The 12,803-nt window shown below is 40.6% G+C and overlaps 1 protein-coding gene across 4 annotated transcripts in view; it reads left to right on the forward strand.

Moving 5' to 3' along the window:
* LOC148642010 (rho guanine nucleotide exchange factor 10-like protein) overlaps positions 1–12,803 on the forward strand; it is a 140,922-nt gene that overhangs the window by 18,788 nt on the left and 109,331 nt on the right. For all 4 annotated transcript variants that reach the window (XM_088617399.1, XM_088617400.1, XM_088617402.1 and 1 more), the window contains exons 3-4: positions 3,969–4,349; positions 5,807–5,834. In XM_088617399.1, the coding sequence (XP_088473525.1) occupies positions 3,969–4,349; positions 5,807–5,834 (409 nt within the window). The remainder of the gene's footprint in view (positions 1–3,968; positions 4,350–5,806; positions 5,835–12,803) is intronic.

Genomic DNA, 12,803 nt, shown 5'->3' on the forward strand with positions numbered 1-12,803 from the left:
GATTTTGCTTTCTGGAAAATCTAACGCTTTCAAAACAGCATCCAGACCTTTTCATCTGGAGGGATGACCTGTTTTTTCTGGAACATCCGATGAAGCACAGGACAGCTATGTAAAGAATCTGGTTTAAAAAAAAGTCTGAAACAATCCAGCTTTAATTACAGTACTGTATATTTCAGAGGTAGTACTGATGTTCACATCTGTTTATAACTGCAAGTACGAAAAAGTCTGAACTCCAAAGACAGATTAGAGACTCTGGAACTGGGTGAAGCAAGATCCTGTTGTTATTAAAATGAAACAAATTGAATACCTTGCAGATTCACGTTCCCACCGAAGATTTACAAGCTGCAGCATTAGTGCTGATGCATAAAAAAGGATAGTGGGCTTACGCTCTTAAGTAAAGTTAAATATGCCTAATAACAGCATCATAGGATTTAAGACAGTTGATTTTTCTTTGTAAATATTTTGAATCTGAATAAAATTCCATTTGCTTTTTAAGATCTGCTGACAACTATGGTGTGCGGTGTCATGCCAATGTCTTTTTCTTACCTGTTAATCAGTGAGCACTGGTGTACAGTGTTTTCGAAAGCCAATCTACTCTTAATCGCTTAATGAATTGAGAATTCACATAATTTCATCATACCAGTGTGGTCAGGATGAGCTGGGAAATCATTTTTTTTGTTTTGAGCTCAGAAGGCTGGTGAAGTGAGAATTAGACTGCACAGTTTCTTCGTTGATTATTTAACATATTTTATGTATTTGATTTGACTCTGATTTATTTCATGATCAACCATTCTCAAAATGAAAAACCATAAATTACATTGGAGTTCTGTACACTGGTTACATTGCTTAGACCATCACCGAACTATTTTGAGCATATAATCTCATGCTGGTGTCAAGAATTGTCTTCTGTTGTTGTTGTTACACACATAGCCTAAAGGATAATATACCACAAGAAAGAGATGCTTTTGAGCTTTGTCAGACAAATAACTGCACATCTGTGGTCCTTGGCGTCTTTGCTATGGTTAAGGGAGTGCAGCCTATTTGATGAGAGATGCAGTTTGAGTTTCCTGGAAGTGATAACTTATTTATGATTTTTTTTTTCCAAATAGCTTTCCGTGGAAATGGAAAATGGGTCGGATCATGCAAATGATGTTCAGCTGACCTAGTTTTTGATATGTGCCCCCAAAGAAAACACAAGCCTTTCAGGGCTTGTTCCTGAAATACTTTGTAATGTATTTTCTGAGTTCTTATTTTCAGTTTACTCTAATCTACTTGTACATTACCCCCATACAGAAGATGTTGCTGTCTATAAAATAAGACATCCATGAATTCTATGAGAGTACTTAAATAATAGCACTGACAGTTGTAGGTACAGAACGTTGGATATTGTTTGTCTCTGAAATTATTCTTTCTGCACAGGCCTTCTTTGAAAACACTCATGTACTCTACCTGTATTATAAAGTGCTTTCTCTTAATTTTCCCCAGTGATAATCTCCAGCCTCACATCAGCATGCTCATGTCTTCTGTTATTGCATCTTGCATCTACAAAACAAAAAAAGATGCTCAGCAGAGTACAGTACTTATATAAATAGCTAAATGAAAATTGCATGTAAGAGCGTAATTCAAATACATAGTACAAAACTCTTTGATTCTAAGAAACCAAATTAGAAAACCACTCTAAAAAGTCAAAAATGCAAAAATTGCTTTTTATTGAGCTTTCATCTGTGACTCTCAAACATCCTACTGTTAAGTGCAAAATGTGGCTTTATTAATAAAACTCAGCAGGAAAACGCCTGCCCTCATGGCACTTTTGACAGAAATGTCTTTTAAATAGTCTGATTACCATTTGTAGCATGAGCCTGGGATGGGGTGTGGCAGTTAAGGCCCAGAGAGCAGTGAAAAGATAGAGGTTTGTCCAGGTTGATTGAAAGGAGTGGTGCAGAATCCCCCAAGGACAGCTTCTGCAGCTAGGTCACAGATGTACAGCTAGTCCTAGCCACACACACTACCAGCCTGTTGATCAATCCTGTTACTGACAAATATTAATCAGCATACAGAATTCGAGCTACATCATATAAATTCAATACTTGCTGGACAAAAGTACCTCAAACATACTGAGGGCATTATTAATAAACAATGATGTTGGTACCAAAATACATTTTTTTGTATTTTTAATGGGTTTCAAGTATATAAATGGGGCCTAATTAAATATGCTGCCTGTTTTTTTGTGGACAGGAAAGTCCAAACGAATGAGCTAATATAACAGCAATAAAATGATTAATTTAATCTTGACAGGATGTTTTTGCTTTTAGGGGAATTTTAAATTGAATCAATTAAGTCAGGACATGCTAATAAATAGAGATTACCAGTATGAGTGACATTCACCGATTTCTGCCTAATTATTTAACAGCTTAAGTGGAAGGATTTACCACAGTAATCAAGAGCCTGAAGTGATTCTGGAGGACTTGTGGAATTTTCTAAATGAATGAAAGCATTTAATTGTGTAATGGCTTTTATCTTATAACTTGAAAGATGTGTGGTCATTTGTGGTATGGTGAATCAAAGTTTAATGACTTTATAACAAGCTTGTGGTGAAATCCTAATGCCAGCTTTGATGTTCATTTTTGACCTCTACTAGTTTTAACTAGTGAAATTAACTCACAGATCTCTGTTGATGACTGAATGAGTTTAAATGCTTTTCAAACTAAACGCTCTTTAAATCAATAGTGAACTCAATATACGCAAGTGGTAAGCTGATAGATTGTAAGAACTTTTTGTTACAGAACAACATATACAATTTTTAAAGATCTGCAAGAGATGCATTAATTGTAAGACATTACCATACATCAGCGTCAAAGAGAGCACATTGACATTCTGCCCATTATTACAAGGCTGCAGTATTTATATTTGAAGAGCTGTAATTTTGCAAAACAAGATCTGTTATTAGTGGTTAGCAATACAGTTTATGTCCTTCAAATTTTAATTCTAATACATTTCTGTGACCCATAAATCCTAATTTGCCGGGGCAACAGCTTTTTAAAAATCTTTCTGTGTTATGTTACAGTCCAGTGACATCAGCTCTTGTCAGGGTTGAACAGGGTTGAAGTCACTGGAGGCCGTGTGGGCTATCTTTTCTCATTGGGTTACTGGCGGCTTAACATGAGAATCTCATTCGACTGTTTCTTGAAGGATTTCAGAAAAACCACTTCCCCATGTTTTTATTCTTAATGTGCCTAGTATATCAGATGATGGCCTTGCCCTGATTGCCACTGTCAATCCATCTACTAGCAGGAAGTCACTTATCCTTCCTGGCGATGGTTGCGGTAGGTGGGAGCCAGTCACAGAAAGGGCAAGGTGGGACTGAGGTGCCGTGACACTTCTTCCACTTGATGGGACGCCAGTCCGTCACAGAGCACGGAAAGGGATCATCTAAATAACCGGCAAAAGGAAATAGAAGCACACTGTAAAAGAACTGTAAAAGCTTGAGCATCCTGTGTTAACCGTCTCTTTCATGGAAACTGATACCTGGGAGCTATTTAAATTTCTGCCAGCAATCTGTGGTAACGAGGGGTAAGACAAGGGGGTAGAACTGGGATAAAAGAGAGCAGACTCAGTGGCTGTTGAACTAGTGATTAATCATGCTGCTTTTTTGTCAACCTAGTTATTAAGTGATGAGGTTTATCCATTTTTGCAGATCACAGGCTGTTTTGTCTGCGTGAGAGAAACATTTAAATGCAAGTACTTTACTATGTTTCCTAGCTATGGAATAATCACAGGACAGTGTAATTTTGGCCAGGGCCTATTTTGAGTGACAGCACTCCTGTTACTCCCGAGTCAGAATTACGTCTGTAAGTTTGTAAATGGCTGACGGTTCATGAGCTTGGAGAAGTATCAAGTGGAATTGACAGGCATCTCCATTGTGCTGATCGTGACCAAACAACATTAATGGCCCCCTGCCTCTCTTTTAGATCCCATGTCCAAGGACAATATTGAAGAGCTGAGGGAAGAGCAGGAGAAGGAGGAAGAAGACGATGAAGAACAAGGGGGGGGATTTGAGTTTGAGGATAGCTTGGACGAGGAGGACACGCTGGAGGATCCCCTGTTGAGGGAAGGCAGTGAAGAGCCTGCCCAGGGCAGTACCCCAACTCCAGAAGACATAGCTGGGGAAGGAAACCCGACTGTTCCCTCCATACCCCCTCCTCAGAAAGACAAGGCCCCTGGAGATACTCCTAGAGAGCAAGGGCTGGAAATCCCCTCAACAATCTTGCACCAGGAATCCAGAGGTGCTCCCCCTGCTGGACAGGAGGACCTAGGTGAACCTACATTATCTCTTCAGCCAGTCAAATCAGGTGAAGACTTTTATAACAACAGTTACTGTACATTTTTCTGATTTATTTTTGTATCATTTTATGCCATTTTCCAGACACCAGGCGTGATTTTGAGAAAATTTAATATTATTTTTTAATATATTTGTCTCATGTTTAGCAAGATATTTCAAAAGTCCTTTTAGTGCCCCCCTGATCATGTAGGTCAATGTGAATGTGACCAGTTTAACTGATGTCTTTCAACAGTGACTAAACTTGCTGTTTTATATTTGAAAGAGTGAAATGAATTTGTGTATTAATACATTCATTTAAATATATGATCTGTAACATAATGAAACCAAATGAGGAAACAGACAGAATAACCTAGATTTGATATTTTTGAGGGTCAAGAGTTAATCTTGAGTGCAGTTATTTGCACGAATGCCACTTCATCAGCAGAAACTAAGGAAGTAAACTTACCAGCACATCAACAGATCAAAATTGTGTTCCAAAAACATTTTTTAAAGGCATTGAAAAAATCAGTGTTATACAGTATCTGAAATAATTTCATAATGTACAGTATGTACAAGAAAATCAGTTCATACTAAAACAAGTGTTATAAACATGAAGTGCTAGACTGACCAACGCAGGACCCTGGAAATTGAAGAATCTAATAATCTTTCAGCACACCTTCAGTTCAAAATATTTAACAGCTGTTATGCATTTCAAAAGCCTCTAGAGTCACAGTGGGAGTCCTTGAGGGTGAATATTTTTGGTTTGGTTTGGTAATATTTGCTCAGTTGGATAATAATTTTAATAATTTGGACCAGATTAATCCTGTTCTTCAGGTCTCAATCTGCTAATCACTTGGAGAGATTTAGAAACGTGGCTGGGTGGAGAACCAGTTTTATGGATATTTCCTTCTATCTACAAACCATTTTTCCTGCTTAAGAAATATTCATTAACACACATTGTTTTTATATTTGTGCAACTCTGTGGGAGATTGACTTTGCACGTTGTGTATTTGCAGACTTACTAACAGCATGCATGAAATCTTGCATTTCAAAAGGCTGTCAGCCTAAAGTCTTCAGTACTAACCGGATCATGGTCCGTACTGCAGGACTGAATTTCAGTGAGCCTTCATGTCAAACTGTCGGGGTATTTTGTTTCCAAAAACTGAGATGTCCAAAAACGGTATTGCCAAGTAGTTTAATTTAGATTTGTCCCCTGCCCACTAAATGAAATGCTGCTCCTGCTACTTTAAATGAATAATGTTTCTCCATGTTATTATGATTTAAAATAAAACTTGTGTAATTTATCCACAGTTTTTCAAAACTCACTGGGTGACTGAACTGTTTTAAAGGGCTGAGATTTTAGGAGTTCAATGTTTTCCAGGTTTTCATGTATCCATTACATACTGTACTCATTTGTTAAAGTGTATTATTTGTACAACAAAATCCCAAATGTCTGCTCACTCTTGCTTTCTGCGGTCTGCTTCACAGGTTTGACTGGCAGTGAGGCACCACAAGGGTAAGACATTTTTATCTCTGTATTATTATTATTTGTATTTCTTGTTTTGCCTGACGTCAGCGAAAGGGACAAAGCTGCTAGATCCATTGAATGGCACTAAAAAGCACTGTCTGATGTTCACAAACAGGACAGGATTGGAAGTGCATGACATTCAGGCCATTTTGCACTTTGAATCTGTCCTCAGATATTAAAGAATGGGTCTTATATTATGATAAAAGACATACCACACTGCTGGAGTGAGCTTAAAGGAAAATCATGGAAATGCCAGTTCCTGACACTTTGCATACTGATTCATTTGTACTGTACTCGTCTCCATCTACCTATACATTAACAGAAAACTGCTTAGTCCTGGTGAATGTGTGGCAGGGATAGGACACATGGCAGGCACTATACACCAGGCTGGATAGTCTGTAGCAGGCTGCTCTCACACACAGATGATTTAGAAACATTAATTAATGTAGGCAGCATGTGTTGGGGAGGCAGGAGTTTCGTACTCCACACATAAGAGCCCTAGCCTGCAATCGAACCCAGGACAACCAAGATCCGTGGGACAGCAGTAATAAGCCATCCTGTTACTGTGCCAGCATTTGTGCTTAATTCAATGGCAAGGAAATTACCTTGAAGAGTCATAGATACTGTAGATACTGCAGTGGCAGAATTATACATTGGTGGTGTCACGGGAATGGTGTCAGCTTTTTATGACACACAGAGATTGGATGCTGTCAAGAAGGCCAAAACACAAACTTCGTCACATGGCTAAAATGGCAGTTGCTGTAGTCATAAAGGTAGTTATTTTCACAAGATACTCCTGTTCCACAGTGACCAAATGCTAGAAGCATTCTTTTTCCTATCTTTTGGGGTGCAGTTTTAATGAAATGTCTAGGAATTAAAATGATGCATTTCAGCACTAGCTCCAGACTGATGTGCCGGTAGGGGCAGTTAGCGTGTTTCTCAGGAGGAGAAACCCTAAAGGGTTTCTAAGCAGCTTCTGTGTCCAGTGGTGCAGTGTGTCTCGGGGCAGTCATGCTGATGGGCTGGGGCTGAAACTGTGCCCTTCAGGTTTGCCATGCTCAGTACAGTAAGTGCCAGTTGGGGATATCATTTTTCCTGTGGGCTTTCCTGCACTTGGCAGCTCTGTGAAGAGGCTCTCTGTGCCTTTGGTATTTCAGATCTGCCTCCAGAATTTCTGCCGAGTGTATTTTCCACCTTCACGCCGATTCAGTGGACAGGGGTCAAGCTGTCTGAACATGCCGTAACACAAATAAAATACCTCACAGTATGGGTCACGTGACACCTTAGAAGCCCACCACTCTGCTTTGGCTTTGTGCCAGAAAGCAAGGATCCACACAGTCACTGGAGACCAGTTAATAAGACAGTTCTCAAACAACTTCACGTCCAACAGTTTGAACTGATTTTAAGAGGGCAGTCGGGTTGCTCCTGAAAATCAAGTGCTTCTTCTGCTCAGTTCTTTAGAGTTTCATGCTTTTAAGCGTGTTTCTTCACACCTTTTGGAGTCTTTTTCTGACCCAATCTGGATTTGCTGATTTTTTTATCGCGCAAACTGTTCTCTGGCAGCTACTCTCTGGCAGGTACTCACACCACTACACCTGTGCTGTTTGCTTTTTAGGTCAGCTTTAAGCAAATGTGACCAAAGAGTGAATTCTGGCAAATATAACATCAGAAATCTTCTGTTGTTTTCACAGCTAACCAGTATCTCAACCAAACTTTACATCTTTATACTGTATTTCTTGTATTCTAATTGGTGTCTGGTTAATTGTGTTATTATTATTAAATGTGATGTACATTGCTTTTTGAACTGTGCTATATGAGTATTTAAAATAAATATACAGTACTGTTCTTAACCTTCAGTAGAAGTTGTACAAATGGGACTATTCTGCTTTTGCCTTAGTGAATATTATTCACAATATTTAGCTTGTACTGTGCAATATCATACCTTTATTTGAGGAATCAAATGATATTTTCCAGGTAATTTGAAAAGTGCTTTGAAAAGTGAAGACATTATTCAAGAATTTGCAGGTGCACGAAGTCAATATTCTTACTAGTTGGAGACACCTTTAAGGTTTATACACAAACTGTTTACCAGACTTTGCAATTGCTGTGACAGTCTTGTCTGCTCCATTTCTTGCCTGTAATTAATCTTTCAGAGGATGCTCGACACCGAGCTGTTTTGGGTCTACGTCAGATCACTATGATGCACTGATTTTTGGAGGACATTGATTTTAAGAGCCGTTGTAGATTTGGAGTTTGTAAATCATGCTTTTTAAAACCAATAGTTGCAAGCCCTGGTTATAACACTGAGAGTGATACACAAATCATGAAGTGTGGTCCACATCTTAATAAAATAGTGATGTTTTCCTTTAACAATCTCACCAATCTAAAATATGTGTTCTCTGCCTCCTGGCAATGTAAACAGGATTCATGTGGGGATTTCCAGAGCAAGGATATGTTTTACACTTATGTTAATGTAAAGGTTTATTTTAAGAATTTCAGATCACTGGGTTTAGTGTGACCTGGAAACGTTGGCAAGGATGTGGTTACAATAGTGTTTGATTGCTCTGGGCTCCATTAGTTTGATTCTGAATCTGGCATATTTCCCAGTTTCATCATGAAAAGTATTCATTTCTCTAAGGCCAAATAGTTAAACTACTTAATAAAAAAATGGGACATTTTAAGACAGGGTGCATTATCAGTGATATATTTTATTTATATATAACGTATCAGTGATTTTTAAGCCACAGAAAAGGAAAAGGAAATTAAATACCATGTGAATCCTCTCCATATTGTATTGATTCATGCATTATTAATACTTTAAACAAATCAAAAGCCTGAAACACATTTTTTCAGACATTCTCTGGGCCCCCATATAGAAAATCTAATTTAACCATCCAGCTTTTCCAAAGTCTATTGAGTCTGCCGACCTCTTATTAAGACCATTTCATTTTGGGCTGTACCCAACAGTGGGCTGTAAAAAACAGTACCAGGGGGTTTGCCCTCATTGTGCATTTGCGTCATTTAGCTGCCAGGTGGCACAATGTGTTAAATGAATAAGACATTAAGAGGGTTTTGTCTTGCCAGAGTGGCGGCTGGACTCGAGCTGTAAGTGACAGAGCCCAGACCTGTTTTTCTGATGTGCGTGGGCCCTTTGGCAAGAGGATGTCAGGCTCAGAGCTGTCCCACAGGCCAGGGCAAGCTGAGACACAGCCACTCCTGGGAGAGTCCCAGCGGCGACTGTCCCATTATCTCTGCACTCCTGCATGTACAGCACCTGTATGGCAAAGCTTTGGAAGTGAATGAAAATGCTGTTAAATATTGCCAAATATTCAAATAAAGTAATGTGTATATAAAGTATAAATATAAAACTTATAAAGTAAGTTTTATACATTTAAAAAAAATGGTGAAGATATTTCTTATACCTCTGACATTAATTGCATCTGTCAGATGTTTAGCAAATGCTTTTACCCAAAGAAACTTGCTTTAAATAATTACTATGATTAAAATATCACAATTTACTTAGGGCGATAAACATGCATGTGCAACTTTAAAGAGAAATCAAATTCAATTCACTGTAAAACGTTCAGTAAGATATCGGCCTCTGATGAACCACTTGAACACCGTGGAGTAAGCAGGTACTGTATTTGTATAGTTAGTGGAAGTGCCGTTTTCCTTTTGTGTTCTGTGAGCATTTTTAAAATCTGGTAGCTGATATTCAATATGGTATCCAGTGCACAGATCTGCAGGTGACCCAAAAGTAAAACATTTCTCTCTCTTCTGAAATTAGCATTAGAAAAATGTGAAATTGGAAACATGTAAATATACTGTACAAATTTAGCCTGGAGACCAATTTTGAATGTCTTCTGCGAGTCATAAAGTGCATAAAGAAAGGGAAGGTTTTATTGAAACCTATAAATTCCGCATCAACCTTTGAAATCATTTTGCCAATCTGGCACCACAGTAGGAATGCTGGCAGGGTCTGAAGGCAGACCCTGGGAGCTGATCATACCAGCCGCTTCCCCTCCTCAGCTCTGTCCAGTGGTATGGGTGGAAAGAAAAAGAAAGGATTTAACGAAACTCCTCGAATACGGAGAGGAGAGTGGTTTGGCCAGATGTGTGACATTTTAAATGCTCCGCAGGCAGAAAAACATAACGCTTCTTTCTCACTTTCTTTCTTTTTTTTCCCCAAAGAGCTCTGTTTTTTACAGTTTCCCAGAAGAATTGCGTCATGTGACGTCAGGGAAACCTATCGATACCATCATTGTTAGAAGGATCAGTTCTCTCCCAGGGCTTCGGCACGTCAGGGGTTAACTCACACGCTCACATACTCCTCTTTGCCCCGGCCCTTCCCATGGTGCTGCTAAATATTCACAAGATCACTGTGGTTCGCCTTGGCTGCCACAGCAAACACTCAAGCACTCCTGACTAATAACACGGTTCTGTGTTATTGGGCAGAACGCTGGGAGCCAAATACAAGATTATGAGCTAGGAACCTGCAGACCCTCCTCACCTGTGGATTATTAACCCCCCCCCCCCCCATCATGAAAACAGCATGTAGTGGAGGCACGCCTGGAGAGGCAGGTAAATAGCAGCCATATCACCCTGCAACTCACAGCTGGCAGCCCCCTGAAGCTCAGCAGGTGTGAGCCTGGTCAGTACCTGGATGGGAGACCTCCTGGGAAAAACTAAGGTTGCTGCTGGAAGAGGTATTAGTGGGGCCAGCAGGGGGCGCTCACCCTGAGGTCTGTGTGGGTCCTAATGCTGGGGATGTGGGGATACTATACTGTAAACAGGCGCCGTCCTTCGGATGAGACGTAAAACCGAGGTCCTGACTCTCTGTGGTCATTAAAAATCCCAGGGCGTTTCTTGAAAAGAGTAGGGGTGTAACTCCAGTGTCCTGGCCAAATGTTCCATTGGCCCTTACCAATCATGGCCTCCTAAAGATCCCCATCAATGAATTTGCTTCATTAATCCGATGTGTGGTGAGCGTTCTGGCGCACTATGGCTGCCGTCGCATCATCCAGGTGGGGCTGCACACTGGTGGTGGAGGAGGAGGGGATCCCCATTATCTGTAAAGCGCTTTGAGTGGAGTGTCCAGAAAAGCGCTATATAAGTGTAAGCAATTGAAATTGAAATTGAAATTAAATTTCTGGCCTGAGGGGAACAGGTCTCTCCGGGAGGGGTCTGTGGTCACTCCTAGCTTGTGCTACTGCCAGAGCTCGGCAGACCAGAAGCCCTTACAAAGTAACTTTTCTGATAGGGGAAATTTGGCATCGTGTTTTGTTGCCCGTGCATCGTAGTGGAAGCTTAAAATGCATGTATCAGGTGCTGAGTGACTGGAGCTCTCAGAAAGTGGCCAGAAATCAAATGGGGTGTCATCTGTGGTGCAGTTAAATTTTTTTCATTTTTTCAGCTGCAGTTGTGTTGTAACTGTGCTGCAAATAAATTATCTCTAAGCACATGGGACAGATGGCTCCTCGTCTCACAGTAAACACACTGTTGGTAATTGTGCTGATGACAAGCCATCTACACTAATTGTTTTTAATAGGTTCTGTCAGCGTACCTGTGATCAGTTTTAATATATTTCCATGTTGCTTTGCAAATTAATTAAGAAAAACGGAAAAGGAAAATACAAAACAAACCTTAGCAATGTGTAAAAAAGGGTGGCCTTGCAAAGCTGTACCCTCGAGTTCAATTCCAGGCCTGGGATGCTGTCTGTGTGGAGTCTGTATGTTCTTCTCCTCTTTGCATCAGGTGTCTCGGTTTTCTCCCGCAGTCAAACCATGCTGGTAGGTTAGCTGGCTTCTGGGGTGAGTGTGTGTGTTTGTGGCCGTGCACCCTGTGACGGACTGGAGCCCTGTTCAAGGTGTAACCCCACCTTGTGCGTGTTGCTCGCTGGGATAGGCTCTGATTCCCCTGTGACCCTGAATTGCAAGAAGTGGTTTTGAAAACGGATGGATGGAGTATTGTAGAAGCTTAAGGACAAGTAGCTGTCATCTGTACATAATCAGCAGTTCGAAGACCATTGCTGCTTGATGTTGGGCCACCAAGGCTGTCTGTAAAGTGCCAGTAGTGTCTGATTCTCAGTGAACAGATAGATATCTGATAAAATATTGAGATTTACAGGGGGGTAAAAGACGAAGCAGGTTTTATGTTGCATATTCAGACACCTTCTTAGTGTCTTAGATTTTCCAGAAAACGTGTCTGAGCAGCGGCAGTGGCACTGACTGCACCCCCTTCCCATTCCAAGTGCATTATTATTACAAATTCGGATATGTTCCTTAATTGCAAGGATGTGGTCAGATAAGGAATACTATAGAAAGGGTGTGGGAGTATTGGCTTGTATACCAAAAACTCCCTGCCTGATACGTGGTTCACTGATATGTCACAGTGGAGGTCTGCTCTTATCCGGCTCACTGTATCAGAGCATACAGTACAGTCAGTTTGTCTTACTGGGCTCTGTCCCCTGAGCCAGCCCAGGCAGCCTTTATCATTGGAATTCTATTAAGATAACATTAGTGCCAGAACTAGAAGCACAGTAATGCTTTTCTTTATAAAGCACCTGTGGCTGGAAGGTCGCTGGTTCGTATCCCACGGCTGGCAGAGGAATTCTACTCCGTTGGGCCCCTGAGCAAGGCCCTTAACCCCAACTGCTCCAGGGGCACCGTATAAATGGCTGACCCTGCGCTCTGACCCCCAGCTTCTCTCCCAGTCTGTGTGTCTGATGGAGAGCAAGCTGGGGTCTGCGAAAAGACAAATTCCTAATACAAGAAATTGTATGTGGCTAATAAAGTGATCTCTTATATGGTTTTAGGATGGAAGCTGAAGAAAAGCAGCAGATATTTTCTATGACAAATCACGAAGTCACGAAGACATTGCAGACCTTACCACCTCCATTGCAATCACCAGTAGTTCCATGTGGGACAATATCAGGATAAACTGTCCATAAACTCAAGA

The sequence above is a fragment of the Lepisosteus platostomus genome, chromosome 23 (assembly GCF_059453375.1).
Source record: "Lepisosteus platostomus isolate fLepPlt1 chromosome 23, fLepPlt1.hap1, whole genome shotgun sequence".
NCBI lineage: Eukaryota > Metazoa > Chordata > Actinopteri > Semionotiformes > Lepisosteidae > Lepisosteus > Lepisosteus platostomus.